At 38.7% G+C, this 24,569-nt stretch overlaps 3 protein-coding genes across 17 annotated transcripts in view; 2 read left to right on the forward strand and 1 right to left on the reverse strand.

Annotated features, from left to right (window-relative positions):
• The window catches only part of obscnb (obscurin, cytoskeletal calmodulin and titin-interacting RhoGEF b), a 55,018-nt gene extending 43,096 nt beyond the window's left edge, over nucleotides 1–11,922 (forward strand). For 14 of the 15 annotated variants that reach the window (XM_081598571.1, XM_081598573.1, XM_081598570.1 and 11 more), the window contains 22 exons: nucleotides 57–155; nucleotides 251–469; nucleotides 625–658; nucleotides 763–815; nucleotides 1,027–1,125; nucleotides 1,874–1,930; nucleotides 2,624–2,763; nucleotides 3,331–3,531; nucleotides 3,638–3,714; nucleotides 3,795–3,965; nucleotides 4,074–4,233; nucleotides 4,849–4,965; nucleotides 5,125–5,289; nucleotides 5,398–5,556; nucleotides 5,637–5,814; nucleotides 5,906–6,019; nucleotides 6,147–6,314; nucleotides 6,650–6,752; nucleotides 7,382–7,511; nucleotides 7,928–8,021; nucleotides 8,224–8,266; nucleotides 9,694–11,922. In XM_081598571.1, the coding sequence (XP_081454697.1) occupies nucleotides 57–155; nucleotides 251–469; nucleotides 625–658; nucleotides 763–815; nucleotides 1,027–1,125; nucleotides 1,874–1,930; nucleotides 2,624–2,763; nucleotides 3,331–3,531; nucleotides 3,638–3,714; nucleotides 3,795–3,965; nucleotides 4,074–4,233; nucleotides 4,849–4,965; nucleotides 5,125–5,289; nucleotides 5,398–5,556; nucleotides 5,637–5,814; nucleotides 5,906–6,019; nucleotides 6,147–6,314; nucleotides 6,650–6,752; nucleotides 7,382–7,511; nucleotides 7,928–8,021; nucleotides 8,224–8,266; nucleotides 9,694–10,780 (3,668 nt within the window). In that variant the 3' untranslated portion in view covers nucleotides 10,781–11,922. The remainder of the gene's footprint in view (nucleotides 1–56; nucleotides 156–250; nucleotides 470–624; nucleotides 659–762; nucleotides 816–1,026; nucleotides 1,126–1,873; nucleotides 1,931–2,623; nucleotides 2,764–3,330; nucleotides 3,532–3,637; nucleotides 3,715–3,794; nucleotides 3,966–4,073; nucleotides 4,234–4,848; nucleotides 4,966–5,124; nucleotides 5,290–5,397; nucleotides 5,557–5,636; nucleotides 5,815–5,905; nucleotides 6,020–6,146; nucleotides 6,315–6,649; nucleotides 6,753–7,381; nucleotides 7,512–7,927; nucleotides 8,022–8,223; nucleotides 8,267–9,693) is intronic. The other variant, XM_081598572.1, reaches the window with a different exon arrangement.
• Nucleotides 11,923–12,401: 479 nt separating this feature from the next.
• guk1a (guanylate kinase 1a) lies at nucleotides 12,402–18,679 on the reverse strand. The gene is made up of 7 exons (XM_008434292.3): nucleotides 18,545–18,679; nucleotides 16,741–16,854; nucleotides 15,561–15,602; nucleotides 15,224–15,459; nucleotides 15,057–15,141; nucleotides 14,870–14,955; nucleotides 12,402–14,050 (listed from the first exon to the last, which is right to left on the reverse strand). Exons 1-7 carry the CDS (start codon nucleotides 18,576–18,578, stop codon nucleotides 14,012–14,014), a joined length of 636 nt encoding a protein of 211 aa, XP_008432514.1. The 5' UTR covers nucleotides 18,579–18,679; the 3' UTR covers nucleotides 12,402–14,011.
• A 469-nt stretch (nucleotides 18,680–19,148) lies between these two features.
• Nucleotides 19,149–23,254, forward strand: c17h1orf35 (chromosome 17 C1orf35 homolog). The gene is made up of 8 exons (XM_008434291.3): nucleotides 19,149–19,281; nucleotides 20,568–20,718; nucleotides 20,808–20,853; nucleotides 20,942–21,024; nucleotides 21,611–21,683; nucleotides 21,837–21,919; nucleotides 22,043–22,177; nucleotides 22,773–23,254. The coding sequence occupies exons 1-8, from the start codon at nucleotides 19,185–19,187 to the stop codon at nucleotides 23,026–23,028; spliced, it is 924 nt and encodes a 307-aa protein (XP_008432513.1). The 5' UTR covers nucleotides 19,149–19,184; the 3' UTR covers nucleotides 23,029–23,254.
• Nucleotides 23,255–24,569: the final 1,315 nt, after the last annotated feature.

The raw sequence follows: 24,569 nt of genomic DNA on the forward strand, positions 1-24,569 counted from the left end.
CTGTAAACAAGGAGCATCTCTAAACTTCCTTTGCACAAATTATTTTTTTTACAAAGATTCTAAGGAGCCGCTGGTGCCTCCACGCTTCATTGAGAGGTTCAGCAATAGGAAGGTGAAACAAGGAGCAAGCATCACTCTCTCTGTCAAGGTCGAAGGTCAGTTCACATCCCCCTTTTAAACTTCTTCAAACACCCTCCCCCCTTTAACTTCCTTGCAGATTTTAGCAGGTTCTCCACTTATGCTCTATTAGGATCTCCTACTCCCATGGTCTCCTGGCTGAAGGAGAAATCATCAGAGGATGTCTTGTGGATTAAACCTGACACTAAAGGATACAAAATAGCCAGCTCTGGTCGCCAACATAGCCTCATACTGATGGACGTAGACAAAGAGTATACTGGCGTCTACACCTGCATAGCTACAAATAGAGCAGGGCAGTCGCTCTGCAATGCTCAGCTTGAGGTGGATGACAGTAAGGAAAATTTCGTATTTTGCATTTTATATGAAAATAAAATGACTTGTGAATATGCGGTATCTTCACAGCATAAATAAAACAAGCAGACCTGGCTGAAGTCTGCTAAGTTTTTGTAGTTATAAACAAGTGTATACTGCTCTCCTTTTTGACAGCACCACACCTGAAGAAGAATACTGCAGCTTCAGAGTAAGTAAGCCGATAAATAGACGTACTGCAGTTTACATATACATGCAAATTAATTTCATCGTGCTACAAATGTGATGCACATGTAAAATTTGATTCATTTTTAGGATCCTCGGGATTACAGTTAGTCCTCCACAAGAAGAGGCTGGCAGAGGAAGTGGTAAAAATACAATAAAATACAAAGATTTATTTTGTATTTTAACCAAATGTTTGTCTTTTTTTTTACTGCATATTAAAAAGTGTCAAGCAAAAGTATCCATACGTCTTGATTGTTTTTACATTTTGTCATGCAATACAAAATACTGCAGCATTCATGGTGTTTGTTTATTAATTTTTTTTTTCTTTTACTTTTGTTCATACCCATATATTAGAGGGTAAAATGCCGTACTTAGGTGAAGTTGGCACAGAGGAATTCCTCATGAAGCTCACTTCTCAGATCACCGAAATGGTTTCAGCAAAGATCACACAAGGTAAGTATTTGTCACCAGGCAGTTTTGATTAAGTATTTGGATGTTCACTTTTAATTTTAGTTTGTGTGGTGTCTAGTACAATTTCACTGCTAGTGTAGAATGTGAGCAACAAAATAAAACAGAATGTGTAATTAGGTAGACGTAGCTTGCATGTACACCTTTCATGAAATTGTGGTGTGCTGTTTTATCACAAGACCAGCATTTTAATTTATTGTCACTATGCATGCAACAAGCTTCCAGGAGGAATGTTGGCAGAGTGCTATGACTCCTAAAATATCTACTGCGCTATTCAAAATTGGATTTCTTTTTTTTTTTTTTTTTCTTGAGACATTATTCAGGAGGAAAATCATGTAACTGCAAAATGTTCCAGTTTTCTCTGTGCATAGAAAAACACCATCTGATGTTTGCATGCCTCTCCTCCTCCTGCTGTTACTTGCTAATCGCTTTAGTCCTACAGTCAGGTTTGGTGGATTTCACTCATTTTGCTCTGCCAATCCATACATTTTGTGGAAATTTAATGTTATATTAATGAGCTACTAAAATGTGTGTTTTTTTCTTTATTATTATTTAGAACTGACACCAAACCTGACAAAGGTGTTTTATTACTGTTTCACTGCATGCTTTGGTTTTTTTATTAAACACATAAAACAACTCTCTTAACTTCACACAGACCCCGTTTTCTTAACACCCATTATTTTAATCAGTTTCCCCATTTAAATGTTCACCCAATAATTAATTTGTTATTCAGACAGCTTACAGAATCACGACGTGCTCCAGTGGATGAAATCTTGGCCCAAATCTGCCAGTATGTATACCAAATGCATCAGCATCACAACTGTGCGACAAATTTTCTTTCTCTTTAAGAGATATTTATATCATTAGATGAATTTAAGGAAGTTTTTTTTTTTCTCACAAACAAAAGCACAGCTGCTACATGGATTTCTTCATTTTTTTTCTTTACCTTTCATAGCTGAAATCTTACTAAATGCTTTCATCTATTCAAACAAGATTTATTGTCTCTGTCAGCTTACAGCTGGGGTACAAACTCATTGACAGGCATGTATGTACCTGCATGTTGCCACTAACGCAGCAGAAATGCATTGTTTGGCAAAAGTAGAAATTGTTTCCTGCTGATCTTTTTCAGAATTTCAGCTTAAACAAAGTAGTCATTTCTCAAAACATCACCGGGGTCTTATCACTACAATATCATCACAACCAATTACTCATCGTCTACTCTGACAATGAGTAACTGGTAAAACTGCCAAGTTGAACTGACTGCAAGTTTTATTAAACTTATTAAGCTAAGTATTAAGAACTGGCACAAGTGTTAAAGTCAACAAATTCTGTTTTAGACAAGACTTTATAATACAACTCCCTTGACAAAATGTCTTTTGCTACAGAACTTTAATAATTTTGAAACAATAGAAAACACTGAGAGGACATGCTGCGCACATTTCCCCCTTTGTTTCAAGCATCTTTCTTAACCTTGTCGTTCAAGCTTCACTGCGAGTACCAGGTGTGGACAGTGATGATGAGACCAAAACTCCTTCTCCATCTCCCCATCATGGTCGCTCTCGTCCACCTTCCCTCATCGCAGATTCCTCCTCAGAGTCAGATGAAGGAGATGCCAGAGGAGAGGTACAAGCTGTGGAATTGAGTTGTTTTGTTTGTTGTGTTAGAGGAGTTTACAAAAACATTTCATTTTCACGATTAGTAATGGGGGAACCCACCTTCAAACAAAGTTACATTTTGAGAATCAGACTACAAGTTATTAGATATATTCACATCGATGACTAATCTGACACCAGCAGTAATAATTAAAGATGCACCAATCAGAATTTTTCAACAATATCTGATCTGTGGTTTTGCTAAGCTGATTTTTGCAAATTTCGATTTGTCTTCGAGAAGTTTAAATGACAGCATTCAAAATGGAATGTTCTGTGAGCAAGCAGCCACTGTAAATATTTTATTGAAAATGTTTCGAAAACTTGAAAGGAAAAAAAGACTTTTCTGCAACACATTACAGATCAGATTGTTTTCATTAACAACAGGAACAAATAGGCAGAAGATTGAAGCAAGTATTAATTTGCAATAGGAGAAGTTTGAACTTGGAATGAAAATAGAAAAATAAGATTGAGCAACTAAGTCATTTTTATTGATTTACATCACTGATGAGAGTCCATCTGCCTTGTCATGTTTTTGTAGATGTTTGACATTTATGTGGCATCTGCGGACTACAATCCCACCTTTGCAAGCAAAGACTCCATCTCTCTCAAAGAGGGACAGTATGTGGAGGTCTTGGACTCAGCTCATCCTCTTAAATGGTTGGTCCGGACCAAACCCACCAAAACAACGCCATCACGACAAGGCTGGGTGTCACCGGCCTACTTGGACAAAAAACTTAAAGTATGTCTTCGGATCAACATATTTGGATTATTTTTTTTTTTATCTTGTTATTCTCTGCAGCAGTTTAGCTTGTTGATGACTTCGTATTTATAAATGTTTGTCCCAGCTCTCAGCGGATGCAGGAGATCTTCCAGAAACAAGCGTAGAAGAGGTTTCTGAAGCAGAATACAAGCGGAAGTTATTGTAAATGAAGCACAATCTAAAGTCACTATAAAACCGTGAAACTAAAGACACTCTGACGAAATTACATTTAATTCAAACAGCCAGCTGATGCAGGACCTGATAAAGGGAGAATCCGAGTTTGTCAAGGAGGTGGAATTCTTCACTTCTCACCACATGAAGCACGCCGACAGCCCGGATGCTCCACCTGACGTCTGCAGCCAGAAAGAGACCATCTTCAGAAACGTTGATGACATCAAGTCCTTCCACAGCAAGTAAGACCACATCTTAATTACCAGTAATATCTGTTAGACCTTAACAAGAACCGCATCAAATAAATGCTTTGTATTCATGAACCTCGTCTCCCGCATTTTCTTTTCTAGGACATTCCTTCCAAAGTTGCACGACTGTGACACAGATGATGATGTAGCAATGTGCTTCCTGAAAAGCAAGGAAGGATTTGAACATTACCTCCAGTATCTTGTAGGACAGAGCCAAGCCGAATCTGCTGTCAGTGACAAAGCTGTCCATCGTTTCTTTAAGGTACCTATTTTTAAGTGACTCCTAGATAAATAAAGTGCCTTTGAAAAATATTCAAATCTCCTAGACTTTTTTACAACCGTCATGGGATATATTTTTTACAACCGTATGGGATATATTGGCACACAATTATGAAGTGGTTTGTCATTTTTTTTAGGAATAAAAATCAATTTTATATCCAAGCTGCTTTACTCTGATGTCCCTTATTGAAATCCAATCCATCTAATATCAGAGTTAGTTTATGAAATAATAAAGGAAACAAAAAAGGAGAACTCAGTCCATCGAAAACAAGCAATGCAATGAATGTGTTCCTGTCATCATTAATCTAATCAGATTTTTAAGTCTTGATCTAAAGAAACTTTTGTTTCAGAGCATAAAATCTGAAAAACACTTCTCCGTGTTTGATTCTTATTCTGGAGATATAGAGTAGACTTGACCCAGAATCAAATGCAATTTCATGCCACAATTTTCTGCTTTTTATTTGTGTGGAATTTTGAAAAACATTTATTACTTGCACTTGACAATTGTATACAACTTTGTGTTGGTCTGCCACAAAAATACCCAAACTGTTTCCCAGAAAAATGCTCAAATTAAGTCATAAATTGTTTACTCTTACAGCAGTGCTCTGAGAAAGAGCAGGTGACTGCAGGCCCTGGGGATCCTCCAGTTCGAAGCATAAATGCCTACCTGCAGCAGCCCCTCGAGAGGATTCAGAAGTACAAGGCCTTCCTTAAGGTGACAGTTTTAACAGCCTACAGAGAGTCCTTTATGTTTAATACCTTCTTTATATTGTAAATGGGTATGTAGGATGTGACTCAGATGTGCAAATCATTTTCCATTTTGATATCTGATCATCATTCAGCCTTTCTAAATGTCTTTGCCTGCTGTCTGCAGGATCTCATCCGAAACAAAGCAAGAAACGGCCAGAACTGCTGCCTCCTGGAAGAGGCGTACGCCATGGTGTCTGCACTCCCTCAGCGTTCAGAGAACACTCACCACGTCTCTCTGATCGAGAACTATCCTGCCACCCTTGAAGTTCTTGGAGAACCAATCAGACAGGTAATACCTTCATCAGTAGCTATGCAACACAGGCCAGTGGTGGCTTTATGTGTTTGATTGTTCTCTTTTTTTTTTTACATATTTTTTCTTATTATTTCCTTGCTCAAGGGACCTTTCCAAGTGTGGGAGGGAGCGCCCGGAATTAGAACATCCTCTAGGGGTCACCACCGCCACGTCTTCCTCTTTAGGAACTACTGTATCATTTGCAAACCCAAAAGAGACAGCAACACTGAAACGCAGGCATATGTTTTTAAGAACATGATGAAGGTAAGTAATAATTTCCTGTCGGTTTTATATTTCATCACAGACTCAGCATGATTCTTGTTGTACTGTTCATCTCGGTGCAGCTGAATAACATCGATGTGAACGAAACGGTGGAAGGTGACGACCGGGCCTTTGAGATCTGGCACGAACGGGAGGACTCTGTGAGAAAATACACTTTACAGGCCCGAACGGTCATCATCAAGAACTCCTGGCTGCGAGACCTCAGGGAGCTGCAGCAACGCTACAGCATGCCTGCATGGAGTCAGAGCATTTTTTTTTATTCTCTTTAACTTTGTTCTTATTTCTCTGTTGCTTTAAATGTTAACTTTTTATGATGTAAACATTCTTCCAGGTTCACCTGATTTTGTAGAAATTTTGGCAAACTGCACAGCAGAGTTGGGTCAAACAATTAAACTCGCCTGCAAAGTTACTGGGGTGCCTAAACCTGTAGTCACCTGGTATAAAGGTAAGACAGTTGCAACATAATCTGTGCTCATTTGCTTGGCTTTACAAAACACTGTACGCATTAAATAATCTTTAGAATGACTTTTCTTTTTTTTTAATCAGTTAATATTTAAACTCTTGGTTTTTAGATGGACGGACAGTAGAGGCAGATCCTCATCACATCATCATTGAGGACCCTGATGGCTCCTGCACGCTGATCCTAGATAACATGACTGCAGATGATTCCGGCCAGTACATGTGCTTTGCAACAAGCCCAGCAGGAAACGCAAGTACTCTTGGAAAAATCACTGTTCAAGGTGAGTGAGAATACAAAGTTGAAGACTTTATCATCCATTCCTTCATATTACCAATTATGTTTCTACCCCCTATTCCTCCTTCCCAAAATATGATAGGGCACTAATATCTTATATTGCACAAGTACCAGATTAAAAATATATAGCTGCCCTGTGTAAATGTGCAGTCAATAGGGATTTGGCGCCCTCTGCTTTCTGCTAAAAATAGCATGTTTTAAGTGTTTTGTGGACTGCTCTTATGTCTATCAAGATTTTGCTGCTTAATTGGAAGCAAATGAAGTATATTTTTTGACACAAACACCTAAACATCTCATGTACCGTTTGTGTATTTGACACAGTGCCTCCTCGCTTTGTAAATAAAATGAGAAATGCTGTCTTCGTTGCTGGTGAAGACGCTCAGTTCACTTGTGTGATACAAAGCGCCCCCAGCCCAAAAATAAGGTAGGACTGTCTGAAGTACATCTAATGCTGCTCATTCTTGACTTTTAAAACTTGTGGCTCCTTTCAAAAAGCACTCGGAATCATTTTACTTTATCACATCTAGTCGGATTATAACCACACACTTCCTTGTATTTTATTAGAAACCTAAATGAGAGGTCAACCAAAGTAGCGTTCAACTAATTCTAACTTGGAAGGAAATGTTTCAACTATTTCAAATGAACATTTATAAACTGTGACATATATTTGAGCTTTTAATTTTACATCGTTCACTATGATGTTTATTCACAATCAATAACACACCTCTGAGGTCTCCACACAATAGTGGTATTTATATGTTAAATTACACACTAAATATATGTTAAATTCCAGTGGTTGGCTGACATCAGAGTAACAGGGGAAGTTAGAAACACATCAAACTTTTCAGATTTTTATGTTTGAAATTTTTTTAATACTACCTGTATTTATCATTTTCTTTATACTTCACACTTTTGTGCTACTTTGTGTTGTTTTATCACAACATTGAAAGACATTGAAGTTTGTTGTTGTAATGTGGCAACATGTGAAGAAGCTTGAGTGTCTTAATATGTCTGAATTTAACATATTTATCTTTCTTTCTGTACTTGTTAAAGGTGGTTCAAAGATGGCCGACTATTGACTGACCAGGAGAAGTATCAGACCTACAGCGAGGTCCGTAGTGGGGTTCTGGTTCTGGTTATTAAAAATCTGACTGAGAGAGACCTGGGACACTATGAGTGTGAGGTAAAATCAGACGACATCGCTTCTGTTCTTATGTTTAGCTCTGTCTTGTTTTTTCTGGATAGTTGAAAATTGCATAATTGTATTTCAAATAAATGTAGTTACATTTTCCCTCTTCAGTTTATTATAAAACCTATTATAACAAGCAGAAAATGTTGCAGTTTATTAAAACTATTTATTTTGCAATAACAATAAGTCACTGTGTCCTTTTAAGTGCTTTGCCAGGAGGTTTTGCTGGATTTACAGCTTCATTGACTTCTTGTTTAGGTTTGCTGAGTCATTGGGGGTGTCTAAGGGCAGATTTGATTGTGATCCTATTTTCATTTTTACACCTAAGAATTGATTTGAAGCTAGTTGCTACCAATTAGCAGTAGAAAGTCATATTTAGGACTCTAAAAATATATTCCTGCTGTTGCCAGCTGTCAAACCGCCTGGGCAGTGCCAAGTGTGCTGCAGATTTAGTTGTTCCTTCCGCTGTGGCCCGCAGTGGAGAGCACGCCATCACCATCGAAGGTAGGACTTTTCTATCTGCCTTTTAGTTTAACAGTTTCAGTGTTTGGATTTCTCTGAATAAGTCTAACAACAAGAGTTAGTATTTATTTTTAATATGTGATTATTTTATGCAAGTTATTGCATTATATATATATATATATATATTTTTTTTTTTTTTTTTTTGTCATTTAAATGTATTTTTATAATTCTGTTTTTGTTTTAGTTACCGAACAGGAGACTAAACTACCAAAGAAGACCATTATAATGTGAGTGTGATGAGTCTTTAACATGATGCATAAGGAATTTCTTTTTGCTGCTCATGTTCTCAGTCAAACCAAATCAGAAAGTTAGTTAGTTTTGCTCTGACTTTTGTCAAAAGCTTCAAAATCTAGATAATCGTTAGAAATGTTGATAGGAGTGAGAAAATACACATACAAATCTTGGCTCATTTCTATGTGATTTTGGTTAAAGTTATTACGAGTCATCATGGAGTCGTTAAAGAGCCACACGTGGCTCTGGTGCTGCAGGATACACAACCATCCTCCAGACAATTTGTTTGTGTTTGTTTTTATGACCAAATTTGTTTTGCAAATACGTTTCTTCTGGGGACAAAAACATTTGAATTTGCTGGACAAGCATTCTGAGGTAGCTACAGGTTTTATGTAACTAGTGTTTTTTTTTTTTAGAACCAGATTTTAGAGCACATTTCTGTGTGTGTGCCTTTCTATAGATTGTGTAGTATTTAAAGTCTGTGTGCTAAAGGATTCTATCATATGGATGATAAAAGGAGGGGCTTTTTCCACTGGCGGGGTCCTTCAAACTGGGAAACCTGTTGCTAAGCATGAATTCCAAGACTGGATAAAAAACTTCAAGTTAACTTTTAGGTCTATTTATATGATGCCTATTAGAGGAAGAAGGAATGTCAGTAGAGCAGAGGAAAAATGGACAGAATGTACTAAAATGGACAATTTGCAAAAAAAAATACACAAGACTCCTTGTATTATGTTTCTAAACACACTATCAAGCAATTTATAGTTCATCTAACAATGGTACACTGTTAACAAAAACAAATCTGGATGGTGAATTGTGGTTGTCCACTGCAGAGTTTCACAGAATTGCCTGCTGTGGATTTGTGTCGGTGATGTTATTAAACGTTTAGGCAGATTACGATGGAGTCTGAACCATTCCAGATCTACTCCATTTCTTTCCAGACCTTCAAACAAACTACTTCCATGGAGAGTTCTCACATATGAATTAAAAATTATGCTGCGGCCGTACAGAATATAAGACAGCGCCTTTGTAGGAACGAGCAACGGAATTTCATTAAAATCACATCATTTTACAAAATTGATTGGAAAAACAAACACAAATAAATGTACTTAATGAACTCTGATAAGTTGTTTTATGTTTTGTATGACTTCACCAGTGATGTGTAGGTATGGAGGCTTGTTTTTGGGACAATTAATAGTATCTAAATTAAATACAGTTTAATTACAAAGTAGAAAAACATAGAAAAGATGACGGTAATACATTGTCCTGTAAGTGATTAACTACATCTACAGTGAGCTTGATTTTACAGAAGGTCTTGTGTGTATCTTTAACATTACGATGTGGCTGTTTAAAGCCTTTCAGTCTCGTGTGTTTTTGCAAATACGCCAGTACCTCTGCTCACGTATTCATTCATTTTTTCCAGCGAGGAGACGATTACCACTGTTGTGAAGAACCCACGCATGAGGAGACACAGATCTCCAGGCTTGACTGTTCTTGGAGCCCACCGCTCTGAGACCTCCACCCCTGAGCCACCTGCAACCAGGCCAAGAAGGATGCCCACCCCGAAAAAGACCACCATTCCAACCCTCTATGTTACTGAGCCTGAGGGGGCTGGAGCCAGGGCAGTGGAGAGCAGGCCCAGGTGGGTTGAAGTGGAGGAGGTCATCGAGTATAAGGTCAATAAGTCTCCCAGGCTGCCCAGGAGAAGAGGAATCTCACCTGCAGGCTCCGATCGTGCAGCCACCCCCTCCAGACCTAAGAGGTCCCCCCTGGACAACTTGAATGCCAACAACTCAAACAACAAGCAGGTGGAGCAGGCGCAGGAGCATCTGAAGGGAGACATCAGCAGCCAGAGTGTCTCCTGGGAGGAAGACGAGCCTCAGATCGCCTCAGGCTCTGCTTCGAGAGAACCGCGTGAACTTTCATCTGTCCTAACACTTACTGAAGACGCTGATGACCAGGAGGATCAGCAAACTGTTATCTTTGAACCGGAGGATGAGGATACTGAGGAGCCTGAACCAGTGGTTCTGAGACAAGGAGATCGTATTTTGAACCTGGAAGACTTGGAGGATTACATCCCAGGAGAAGGTGAAACCTACGGCTCCTGTCGTGTCTCTGATGAGAAACCCTGTGAGATTTCTGTCCTTCAGAGGGAGATCGGGGGGTCCCAAGTGGGACAGCCTGTGCTTCTCAACGTGGGGCGCCCTGATATTGTTCCAAGGCAGAGAGGCGGCTTCTTTGGCCGCTTCAGGGAGCATCTCTCCAACAATCTTTTCCCCTCTGCCTCTCCGCAAGGAAGCGGAGCTCGCCCCCGAACTGAGAGACAAGTCCCAATCCAAGTGAGCCACGCAAAGCTAGAGGTGAAGCCCTCCTACTGCTCCGAGGTGCAGAGAGTAGAGGGGGGGCAGCAGAGCTTTAAAACCAAAGTGTCCACTCAAACCTACGGCTACACATCAGTCGGAAAGCCTGTCACTCTTCAAATTAAAGAAAAGCCCTTTCAAAGCCAGTAAACATATTCTAATTGGTGACACAAATCCTTAGTCTTAAATGGATACATTTCTGCTTGCATGGTTAAAATAATCTAACAAAATAATATCTACTACATTTAACAAACCATTCCGTCTTTAAGCAGCCAGTCAGAAAATAGTCTGATCCTCAGTTGTTTTTGTGGGATTCAGAGTTTTCTTTAGGCTAGGGAATGTGGAAACTGCAAATTGTAGGGATACGTATGTCTCTATAGGCAAGTTTCAGTCTCGTTCTGTCATTTGAACTGCTGCACGACATGCAGCATGAATTAAGTGGACAGATGATAAGGATATATGTTACTGTTCATGAGTTGGACGTTCGTTTTCATAGATGTCCTGTCATAAAATCATTATGTCTGCAATAGTAACTCATCCAACCAGTGACATTTTGAACACCTCTGACTTTATTTCTGGATTGTCATTAAATGCATATTAGTGTCATATCATCAGGTTTTTTTTTTTGTACTTTTCAGAAATGTTTTTGTTTCACAGCGTCTTTCAGCTTTGAAACTGAAAATACAATGAACAGTGAAGACTTTGACCTTCTGCACTGCTTGCTGTTGTTTAGGTTTAATCACTGGTGTGCAATTAAATTATAGACAAACTTTGGTGTAGATGTATGAATGATTCCCTGGTGAGCTTTAGATCGCTTAGTTTTTTTTTCCAGGTACCATCGACTAAGTAGTAGTTGATACCTGAAACATACATCCATACTCTATCATTTGCTTTTCTTTTTTTACAAAGCTTCTTTGACAAATTTGGGCCTTTTGATGTTTTGCAGTTGCCCGCAAACTCACAGGGTTTAACAAGGGCGTCCTTTTGTGTGTCAGTGACATATTTATGAGTGACTGCATGTATTTGCTTTGTAAACCAAACATGTTAAGCAGAACTGTCATGTATTTACGTGAAAACATTGAAAGACCTGAAATTCCAGGACTTCACTACTTTCTTGGAAGACGTTGCTGTGTTTGTGTTCCTATAATAAGGTGTCATCGACTGGGTATGGACTATGTATGTTATGATGTTTTAGGTCTAGCAGATTGTAATTGCTTGCAATGTTCATGTGGAGTTGTGGATAATAATGAGGTTGAGCACAAGTGTTAAATAAATGTACAGAAAATACTTAAGATTACCTGTTTCTTCTATCATTGCTTACTACTCCTTATTAAGCCACTTATGAGCTGAGTAAGATGAGACACCAGATCCAACGAGGACCAGCTCCAGCACCAATTGTCCCTTTTTCCACAACACTTTCTTGTAACCTTTTAATTTACCTAGATACAACACTGAACTGCTGGCTTCTGTTTTGTGGCTTACCCTCCTTGTAGAGGATGTTAATGGACCAATGTCATGTTAGTCTTTCTCATGACTTCCTTGATTCCCAGGGGTTTTTTTAAGTGCTTTTTCCATTTGTCTATTTAAAGTATCTGATAAATTAAGTTCTGGGTTTTCATCAGCCCTAAGCTTTAATAATCAAAAGTAACGGTGATAAATGTTTGAAATCCTCTAAGAAATGCATACTGATTTCAGTTTTTATATAAAATTAAACTAGGTTTTTGAGCATATGGTGCTGACATAGACTTGTGTGACTAAACAAATAATGCACTTTGTAGCTGTAACATTTTATTGAGATTTTAACATGTAACACGTTTTAGTATTCCAGAGGACTTATTGCTGTAATTAAGAATAAGCTCAAATAGTGAACAACAATATCAGGAATACATAACTTTTGGTCAGATGAATTGATTTTTACAAAGGGCCATTAATAGTTTTACTTTGTAAGAGTTGCTGGAAAAATTATTGATGCTAGTTAACAAGTACATCATAGACGACCTTTAAAGGGGCAGCAGTATGTATTTGTCAGGCACATTGTGATAAAAAAAATAAATACAATAGCACGATCAAGTAACTACTACCTTCAGCATGTCATCACAATGCTCCTCCATTAAGCTTTTAACATCATTCTTAGGAGTGTTGCACTGAGAAGTAGTTTACATGAGTTCAGCAGATGCGCAGTTCTACCAGGTGTTTGCCAATTGCTGCTGCTGCTAGTCTGAAGGAGCGTAATGAGGGATGTGTGGGCGAGGGTTGCTCTGTGAGGCAGAAACTCTGCTTAGATACTACATCTCCGAGGAGCTTTGTGGAAAAGGCAGCGCTCGGTCCCATTAAGCGTTTTGAAAACTCAAATTGCTGCCAGAAAAGATTAAGATTTCTCAAACGTGCATAAAATAATCAATGCAACACTCAAAACAAAATACCTGCTTTACATAATGCTGCCCCTTTAATTTGATTTGCTGTGCTTTTTTCTTTTATGGAATATATAAAACCTTAAACATGTCCGTCTATTTATGCCTTAAAGCCCAATGAATGTCATTTCACTATACACATAAAGCTACAATGTGAGCAAGTTACACCATATAAAAGTTTACAAAATCACACCTGTAAAATAGTCAACTTTGTATTCCCCGCTTAAAACATAAAAAAGTGACGATGACAAAGGATTTGTTTCTCTAAGCAAGATTGGATTTAACTCACTTGAGCACAACAGAATCCAAATGAAACTTATAAAACTGTTAACATATACAACAACAAAACAGCTTTAAAATGAATTGCGTTACCAACTCTGGAATAAAAGTAATGTTTCAAAAGTATGCCTGACTTGCATATACCTCCTGTAAACAGCCAGAGATGAATATAAATTTTAAACCCTGCCCAACCACCACCACATATCACAACTCTGGATTTTTCCACTTTATTACCACTAAATGACACCACCAGGTGAGCACAGTTTGGTGCCAACAACCAGCATGTGGCTTTACTGGCTTTACATCCTAAAACCGGTTTGTCCAACTGATGGAATGGGTCACGCTGCTCCCTGTTTCATGCACCATGAACAAGGCAGTCCTGACTGAAGAGGACTTTGTAACAACAGGAATCTTCCTGTTTTGTGCAAGTCAGACTTCAAGTAAGATTCATTGGAGTAGCTTTTTTTTCCCCAAACAAAGAATAAAGAAAAAACAAATCTAAAACTGCTCATTAAAAATAAAACTTTTTTTTTTTTTTACCAAAGTTAACTTAATCTAAATACATGTTTGTAGATTCCTTAAAGTAAGCTGTCTGAGTTTCACAGGCCACCATCTGAGGGAATGTACATGTCAAATGGAGGTCTGGAGTTATAAGGGAGTGGATGGATGAGGTGCCAGGCTGTGCCGTCTTCTACGAAGAAGTCTTGGTTTTCTTGACTTTGTTAATTTCCTACAGACAGAAAAATCAAGCCCATTACAAGATGTATCAAACACATAAACCCTGCATTGTTCCTGCAGTGTTTACATTTCAAAATTCATACCTCAGGCTCAGATTTGTCCATTTTTGTCTGTTTTTTGATGTTTTAAATATTAGAACATAAGACAGTTGGGTTTTATTATTGTGTATTCCAAAAATTTTATGAAAAATGGCCACAGAGAGGGTGTGACTACAAAAGCATGCTAAAAATCTGAAAACCATTTTGTCATTACGTGGCGTAGAAAAAGAAAAGCATGCTACTTTGTGCTGATCTACAACAACCCAGTAAAATACATTGAGGTTTGTGACTATAACGTCATAAAACATGGCAAAATTCAATTGATATGCCCATTTTAAGTTGAAACTTTAACAAAAGATTCATTTTAATTGGAATCTTTAATTCCTGATGACATCTGTTGACTTTACAGATACAATATTCTTAGTATACTGCAAGCCAACCATCTCATCTGCTCCAGTGTTAATGATCTGTGCTTGCTCTGCAGCTGTCAGCGAGTCTACGTGTTTCTACACGCCCTTATTGAGGCTCGGATGAGTGGAAACCAATTAACACCACTGCCTCCACACCAGAGGCGTTTTCACACTTGTAAACACGTGTGCTTTGATTATTTAATTCTTGGGTTCCAAACGACAGCAGCACCTTCTGTCTCCTCCATCAAAAGTTGAAACAGTACAGCTGACTGTCCTCACGGCTACTCTGAACTGTTGAGAGTAGCTGGTTAAGCTAATTTTAGCTCCTTTGATGCGAATACAAGAGCTTCAAAGGTGGCTCACCTCAAGAAGAGCTTGTTTTAAATTCTTATACGCATCCTCCAAATTGTCATTGACGATAACGACATCAAACATGCCAGGTTCTTTACCTAAATGGGAGAGATCATAAGAGAACGTTTCATTTTAAGCATACTTACTTAAACATACTCTAGCTCTACTAGAGGTTTGGGAATAAATGATAACTCCTTACTTAACTCCATGTCCACGTTGGCTGCATGTAAACGCTTCCGAAGGCTCTCCTCCGACTCGGTATTCCTGTCCCTTAATCGCTTCTCCTGTAACTCCCAACAAGAGACTGATTATTAGCAGGAAAACTCACAGAACCAAACTGGCTGCACAAATTCCAATTGTGCTCACCAGGATTTCCATGGATGGCGGCTGGATGGAGATGTACATGGGATTGAGGTCTGTCTTCTTGATGTTCTTCACGCCCTGCATGTCGATGTCAAGGATACAGATGAGATTCTTGGCCTGGACGGCTTGGACGGCGGCCTTGCTTGTGCCGTACAGGTTTCCAGAAAACTCTGCGTTCTCGATGAACTCGCCGTTGTTTATGGCCGCCTGCATAGCCTCCCGCGTAACATAATGGTAATCTAAAAATCCAACACCAGAACACGGAGGGATTGGGCTTTTAGAAAACCAGAAAGCACGTGGACTGCTGTTATTACACTGAAAGCAGAGACGCATGCTGTACCTCTGCCGTTCTCTTCTCCTGGACGAGGGTTTCTTGTTGTATCTGGGAGATTAAACGATACGAGTGTTAGATACCTCAGAGCTGCAAAAGTTTCAGCACTTACAGATGTCTTTTCTCCTTTTATACTATGCATTTATTCAGCTTTTAAAACAAATCATAACACTCATAGAGCAAATTGGAAGAGTAGAAGACATCCTAATCACAAAGAAAACCAATAAAACATAACCAAGTTTGCTGCAAATAACAACATGCAACATCTTGAAACGTTGTCCAGCAGATCACTAGAAGAAAAAGAAAAATTACATCCCACTTCATCACCAAAATCCTCCGGACAACAAAAGGACACCGGAAAGTTTTTTTTTTTTTTGCTTGCTCCAGTAGTTAGTTCTACATCTGCCAAGAATTGTTTTGACAAAAAACATTGGATTCAGTTCTAAATGAGTTCTAAATGTAAATGTGTCCTGAAATATTTTAGCCCAAGATAAAGAATTAATGCACAAATTTCCATTTAATGTAACAGGAGAGAGGGTAACTCCCTGTATTACATAAAAGTAAAAGAGTACGAGTATGTATGAAACTTATACAATACTTACCCTTAACCTGATCCCCAAGTCTAGTTAAACCCGTAGCATTACCATTACCAAACAGAGGTTTCCTGCTTTATCAGCAGATCTACTGCTATTGGTTTGTGCTTCCCACTGTTGAGTTAATTTGCATTTTGACACAAGCTAAATTTTGCTCGTCTCCATTCAGAAGTAAAGCTGTAAGTACATGGACGTTTGGTCAACTTACAGACCAATTTCGACAATCTGTTGATTATTATATGGTTTGCAAAACAAAGTTAACTGAATGTGTTTATATTTCAACTTCTGCTTCTCCAAATGGCAAAATAACGCATCGAACAAAAGGGATTAATAAGAGATACATTTTGCCTATCAACACTCTTCAAAGTGCACTAAGTGTTTCACACATTGTTGAATTTTCATATTTTTTTCCCCAAGTATTGAGCGCCCAAAAATACAAAACTGAAACCTAATAAAACATGACAATATATGTTTATATGTCCATAAAGAAAAACAAAGTCCACTTATTTGAGTAAGTGATCAAAATCATGAACACAAAATGCCAAAAAACACAAGACAGACTTTTTATTATTCAAGCTACAGCATGACGCACTTACGAGAGACGCTGAAGCCAAAAACATTTTCATGTTCCTTGATAAGTTTCTTCAGCAGGGTGCTTTTTCCTGCCCCGGACGGACCACTAAACACCACAGGCCTGGGTCCAGCCATTGCTGAAACAGAAGAGGAGTTATTTAGAAAAATGTTTTGGTGGGGCAGTAAGGATTTACTCATAAAAGTAAAAATTGGTCTAGGTATAAAAAAAATGTTTTTCTTTAACACTCCAGCATTGGTGGGTAAATGTTTTTGAGAAGAGTCATGCTGAGGAGAAAAATAACCAAGCGATGTGGCCTGTGGTTAACTGAGGAAAAAAAACAAAAAAACAAAACAGATACAGTTGCCAGTTTGGAGCCAGAGTCACTAGGGAAGACATCAAGTAGAAACTATTGAACCTGAACATGATATCAAAAAAAACAACGTCATACAAGAGGTGAAAGAAGAAAGGCTGCTTTGGATAGCACACAAACAGCCCTTTAAAACCATTCAAAGCTCAATTATACAACAACTTCCTTGTGGGGAAAAAAAAAGCTCTCAAGCCAAGAGTCTGTTTCAACTCACATATTCCCACCGTTTCTACACTTTGATGCTACATCTAATCCGCTACTGATGTCTTCCATCAAAATGCTCAAAGATTAGAGAGGCACCTGTAATGCTTCTCCTTACCTTTTAATGGACAAGAGTTCAAGCAGGTGAAGAGGTGGAGTGAGAGGTGAGGGTTTGATAGAGACAAAACAGAACGAAAGCAGAAATAGAAAGGGGTGGAGAAAGCAAGAGGGCGAGGCAGGGCAGGGCTACGCAACTCTATAAACCAGCTTCTGTTTTTTGTTTTGTTTTTTTATTCTCTGCAACAGATAATAAAGAGATGCATGAAGGGAAACAAAAATCACATGGTACTACAACCAGCAGGAACTGATACTTATTGGATTCAGCGCCATAACTCATTTAAAACCCGTGCACTCCCACTCATGTGACTAGTATTTGCCTTGAATAAAGTTAAATCACACGAGTTCCATAAATGCCAGAGAACAAAAGTATGAACTGAAACTAAAAAGACTTCGATGGAACATTTCCTTAGTAATCATTTAAATATTCTTTAAAATGTAAATAAATACATACATTTAATCTTTAAAACTGCTTGGCACGTTATTTTTCCAGTGTTATATGATTTTTTTGTTAGAAGAAATTATTGCTATTTTTCAGCCTAAATGATTTCTTAAGGAGATTGAATTTAAGTATATAGAACTAAAATACAGAAATTCTTACAGTGCAGAGAAAGAGAAGCTAAACAGTGCTATCACCACATGTAGGGTAATGAGTGTTTACGATCTGTGTAGAGTAACCACCCAGACTCAAATCTCATTTTAAATGTTTTGACTGCATGTACTTCTGATCGATTATTCTTACTTGTTAAAACTGCCATAATTCAAAACAAAGAAAATTAAACTATTATTAACACCACTTGATTTAGAAAGATTTAATTAAATACAACGTGGAAGTAGTGGTGAGTGACTGACAACTTACTAGAAGCTGCAGATCCATCATGCTGTCTTAACGTGAATAATATTGATTAAAATGCTTCCTTGGGTACTTGCTACAGCTCCAAATAAATTGCAAATTAAAAAAGGTAAAAAGTTGCATAGAAAAATATATATCAATCAACTGAAAACTCCCTGCATTTCATTTCCATCTTTTCCTGGTACACCATGTCAACTAGCAAACTCCAGGAATGAATGGCACACCCAGACAATAAAAGACATCCGGGATGAAAAGAGGCGATAAAACATAAACAGTATCCCTTCCTACCTGTAAATAATCGTGTAATATGTCTCAGGTACATCGAGGGTTAGATTATTCCAAGCCCCAGACCGTTTCCGGAGGATTTTCTTCCTCTACTGGCCTGAGCTTTCGTTGTGAGAGCCATTAGATAAAAACTGTGCTGCCTGCGTCATCACTGCGGACCAAAACATCAGCGTTCAGCGTCAAAACCACGCGCGGAAAAACGAGGAAACTGTTGTTTTTTTTTCTCTCCGTAATTTACTTTAGCCACGAACATTTTAGAAAAACGTCAGTAAAGAACTTATATACTTATTATGTTTATATTATTGCAAATAGTTCGTAATAGCTGTATAAACACGTTAAGGACGCGCTGTTACCATAGCTACTTGAAATAGGCTAGCTGAAAGGCAGCGCTGCTGCAAGTTCTTTTGCTATATGTAAAAACATCCGCCTCAAATGGCGTTCGTTTTCCAAAATTAAACCATACCAGTTAACACGTTGCTCCCTCTTTCGATAGTGGGAAGTTAAAACTCACCGCACAACTTCCCCGGATGAAGGAGTCCCGAAGGCCCGACCAATCACACGGTTTGGGTTGCTAGCGTTAGCTGCGTGCGGTAGCGGCGTGTTACTGGTTTTCTTTCAACTCTCTGGACTTTTTCTGCCTAAAATGTTTGGCTCGTCAAGATCTGGGGGCCTACGCGGAGGTCAGGACCAGTTCAACTGGGACGACGTGAAAGTCGATAAACACAGAGAGAATTATCTGGGTAAGTTCAGAAACGTAGCTTTTATCAGTGCTAACCATACGGCTAGCGAGCAAACGACGAGGGAAGATAGCTACAAACTGCAGGCTGTAAACGCATGTTGCCCCAACACATACGGCTGTCTCATACCTTTTGATGTAGAGTCCCTCATTACATAGAATCTGGACGGCTTGATTTGCTTGCTCTTGAAGGCGTGTTTTATTCCCCGAACACAGCTAGTTTCCACTTTCACATTGCCTCCTCTTTAGGCAGAAAGAGCCTCTCAGCGGTCGGTGCCCTGACCGCTGCCCAGCTAGTCAGCATGCCAAACAAGAGGAGCTACGTAGCAGCACAGATGTGACATAAAAGGCGAGCTAAAGGAGCCTTGCACAACTTGTTTGCCAAGTTATATGTTGGGGTATCTCTGTAGTAAACAAATAAGATAACAAAGATAACAATTTACGAAATTGTGTCGGTTAAACATTTTAGCATGTAAAAACACACACACACACACTGCGGTCCTAATTTTAGATGGGCTATTTCTCTGACGTTTTATAAGATAAACAAGTTTCACTTTTTGAATTGAATTACTGAATTTTTACTTGTTGATCTACATCTGTAAATATGACATATAGCATTTATTAATTTAGAAATATGTCCAAAGTCGGGATCTTTCTTAACACAACCTGACTAAAATAAATTGACTCAGTCTTTTAACACACCTTTTCCTCATTTGCCAGTTAATAAATAACCTTTGATTGATATAAGATGCTGCTAGTTAGGATATTTACATAAATCAAAAGATTTGAGTGCATGTCCTCATCCTAAAATCTCTTCACTGTATACCAGTTAAAGCTGCAGTAGGTAACTTTTATAAAACTGTCACTTTGTTGTGACAGTATAATATGAGACAGTCTGTGAAAAGAATCCCACTCCTGCCTCCTCTCTCGGGTCCTTCTGCAAAAACAACCAGTCAGAGCCAGGAGGAGTGTCTCTGCACTGTCAGTATGTGTATGCTATTGACACTGCTTACTGGGAAATTAATAACTTTATTAAAACTAAACAGTCCAGCTGGTGTGTTTTCACTGAAAATCAAAGCTTAAGTTGTGATACAAACGTAAAACGCATGAGTCATTTAACATTTGAGCCGTGTTTTACTTGTTGCCTAACTGCTCATAGTCGAGCAAAACTAAGATTTGTAATGAAATCAAAATCAAAATGTAAGAAACCGGGTGGAAAAATGTCCTTCCAAATTTGTTTGGCATCAATATTTAAACTGTGCCCAATCATTTGCTCTGTTTTGTTCTTAGGAAACTCCTTGATGGCACCGGTTGGACGATGGCAAAAAGGTAAAGATCTGACGTGGTACGCAAAAGACAAAAAAACTGGCAAACCGTTATCCAAAGAGGACGAACTTGCTGCTGTGAAAGCAGCAGAAGAGGAGGCGCTGATGGCTGCGCTGTATGTATGACTTCACGTGTACTTTTATGTAACACAAGAACGTTAGAGCTTCAAAAATGCTTGACAAACCATTTACATTCTCAATTTAGAGGACACAAAGTTATAAAGAGACAACCAACTGGTCTTACCAAAGAGGTAAGTGGTTTCGCTAGTGAACAGAATACATCTGGGTATCTTCAATTGCTTAAGATCACATGGTTTAAATTTTATTCAATTTTCACAGGATCTTGTAGAGGTTTGTAGAAGGGAAGAGGCTGATGGTGAAGAGAGGAGCGTGGATCGTATATCAGGCTTGGGAAGCTCCAGGTGATTACTCGCGTCATATAAAATTTGCAATGATTCCATTTCAAGCTGGAATGTGAGTCCCTGTATTGTAATCAGGTTGCAAATAATAATTGAGATGATAAAATAATATGGCTTAATAGGACAACTTTGTTTCATTTTCCAATTATAAATCTGAGCAAACAAAGATCTGGTGAGGTTTTTCAAGGCTCCCATGTTGCTAAATTAATTTGCTACCATTTTGAAGACTTTGTCGTATTAAAATGTTTCCTGATTTTATTTTTTCTAAGTTAGATTTTTGTAATTGTATCTGTGGGGGGAAAAAAGGCAACTGCAGCTTATCCAAAGGATCCAAATAATCCATGCGGTCAGAGTCCTGGCCAACACCAGCAAATCGAGTCATATCTCAGTATTCTCGTACAATCCAACTGTGTAAAGCAATTTTAAAATGTCACGAATGGTTGTGGGCCTTAAATGTAGTATTTGTTTATTTCTGGTTCTTTAGTTTCCTGAAGGGTCCTCTGAATAACCTTTTGGTTAAATAGTGCGACCGAAACAAATGGCCTTGGCTGACAAAGTGCTTGTTTTTCTCCTCTGCTTGTGTTTGAAGTGTGGGGTCACGGAAGATATTGCTGTCCCAAAAAGAGAAAGAAGCGGCTAAAATGGGTCTGCCGATTTTCACAGTGAGTTCAGTTTCCTTTTCAACTGTTAAATGCAGATTACCTGATGAGAAATCCTTGTAACGACGGCAGGTTCAGTTAATGGTTACTTAAGATTTATTTCCTGCTATAATCTTTATGCCTTACTGCAAAATTGTAATCATTCTTGTTTTGCAGCACCACAAGACTGAAGGTCGTCAAGAAACATCTGCAACAATATCATCTGAGAGCGTTGAAAAACCAGAAGAGACAGAAAAAGGGTAAATGTGAATTTTACTAACCCTTTACATCTACAAAACATCCAGCATTAAGCGGACATGATGAAATGGGAGTCTGGATATAATGGGCCATGATAATGAAGGTCAACATTTGTTTGATTTTAGTTTGCAAGAGAGCAAAAAGAAAAAGAAAGAAAAAAAGAACAAAAAGGAAAAGAAGAAGAAGGAAAAAAAGAAGAAAAGGAAAAGACGAGATTCGTCAGCCTCTGAGTCCACGTCATCGGAGGATAACAGGAAAAGGTTTGTCCAATGACAAACTGGTTTGATGTACTCGAATAATCCACACATTATATCAAATCAGAACATCATCAAATCAGAAACAATGGTTACACAGTGAAATCATCCAATTTCACTGTGTGCAATATCATCATGTACTGTCTCCATGTTTTCTATACGAGTTAACACCAGTGATGCAAAATAGTAGATCACCACTAGATGGCGCTGGGACACTGTTCTACATTTTGCTTCCTCGCAAATTAATTTTTTCAGTTTTGGTATTTTCTTATATTTAGGATTTACGATGCCCACGGGAGTTGTAGGAAGTAATGTGTGAGGATGACAATAGAATTAGCTTCAGATGGAGGATGTCATTGTTTTTAGATTTTCTGGGAAGCACCTTGTGATTTTTATCTGTGAAAGGTATAAATACAATTCACTTACAGATTGAGAGGTGCAAATACAACTACTGATATAAGGTTTTAAAGCAGCGTTTTTCTTTTTGTGCATGTCCCCCATAAAACCCCATGCAGTCGCTGATGCCCCAGTGGTGTGTGCTCCGTCTTATCGGATGCCCCACCACACCCACACTCATTGATTGTTTCCTTTTACTTTTCAGACACAGAAAGGACCACCATCATCATAATCCATCATACCATAGTCAGAGTGGAGCCAGACCCCATGACAGCCATTCAAGGGAGGGAGCAAAGGCCGAGCGGCAGCCTTCCCGCCCCCGTCATCGACGGCAGAGGCACGACACAGACTCTTCTGACGGGGGGTCTCCAACCCGCAGTAACTCTGCCTTCCACAAGAAGGCCCCCGCTGGTGCCACACAAAGCCACAGGAGACGCCACGACACAGACTCGGACGACTAATGTCCCGCGCTCCCCCACCAAAACCAGAGCTGCATAGTGCACACGCAGCATTTTGGGACCCCCTGGATCATGGACCGCCAGGAAAACTGTGATGCTTCTTACGTTAAGCTTTATATCATACTAGTTCCTCATGTGGGAAAGATGAGTTTGGTGTTTCTATTGAATTTTGGTGATGAGCTCTTCTTGTTTCCAAAGCAGTTTGTCATTAAATTCACAACTGGGTGTATTTGTTTTGCTTCTTTGTCCAAAACCTTTTTGGCTTTGATTTTTCCCCAAAAAATTCCTATGAGGCGAAAGTTCAGCTTTTTGTCTTATTTTTTCTAACATACATTAGCTGACACTTTTCCCTTCTCATTGAAACATAGTATTGTAATGTAGATGCAGTTTTAATTTCATAAATTATAAAGCATATTGTATTAGGATATAATTAATAAACCAATTTTAGGTTTTTAGTTGAAATGGCTTCGACTGATACTTTTTGACGCTGTATGATACTAGTGGAATGCTCTTCACTCGAGAGTGTAGTGCTTGCATTTGCCTTGAATGGGTTTGAAAGAGGAGATATTGCATGCTGATACCTGGGGGGTGCACACACACACACACACACACAAAAGAGCAAGATGTTCATTAAGAAGAGTGCCAAATACCAGACTGGTCTTTTTTTATGACAGAGTACCGTTCTGCTGCCACACACGAACCAAGCTGATGAAGCAGCGGGAGCAGAGACCAGACAAAGCCACCCTATGAGGGACTTGAGGCTCAAACTACTACGCCTTCCACCACTACCACGCTCTCCTGCCATGTTTTATAGGCTTGGCTGCATTAACCATGGCAGCCTAATCAACCTGCAAGAATGCTGGACTGCCACCCTTACACAAAGTGAAGCAGGGTATGCTCTTCACATTACTGCCTTAACCTCGACAATGGGTGGGTCATCATTTATGGGAATTGTATTTCCTCATTTCGTGATCATTTTGAGGTTTTTCCAAATTTTTTCTTAAGCATTAACAGTTAAGATTAATATTACAAGGATTTTTAATGAATCTGTTGAAGTACCTTGCAAAAATATTCATACACATTGAAGATTTCACACTACCAGTTAATGTATTGTGTTACTCAATTAGATTTGGGTTGGTGCTTTGACTGTATGAGCCATTCTAACATGAATATTGATCTAAACCTTTCCATTGCAACTGGTTATGTTTACGAATTCTCAACTCAAGCCTGGCCTCAGTTTAGTCGGATGTCCATGCCTCAGCAGGTTTGAAGTTCACACTTTCTATCCATTTTTATGTTCCTTGGTCTTCGTGATGCCTTTACTTCCAAATTATTCTAACAAACCACCGAGGCACTCACAGAGCTGTATTTAAGCCCAGATCAAATTATACATTGCTTAAATCCATTTAACAACTAAGACTTTGTCAGTTGGTTTCACTAGATTTTAAGGAAATCAGGGTAACTCATACCACCTAAATAAAAATGGATACTTTTCAGCTAAGAATCCTATTACACTAAAAATGACTGAATATGCAATTGTTTAA

The sequence above is a fragment of the Poecilia reticulata genome, chromosome 17 (genome assembly GCF_904066995.2).
Source record: "Poecilia reticulata chromosome 17, P_reticulata-male-v2, whole genome shotgun sequence".
Taxonomy (NCBI): Eukaryota; Metazoa; Chordata; class Actinopteri; order Cyprinodontiformes; family Poeciliidae; genus Poecilia; species Poecilia reticulata.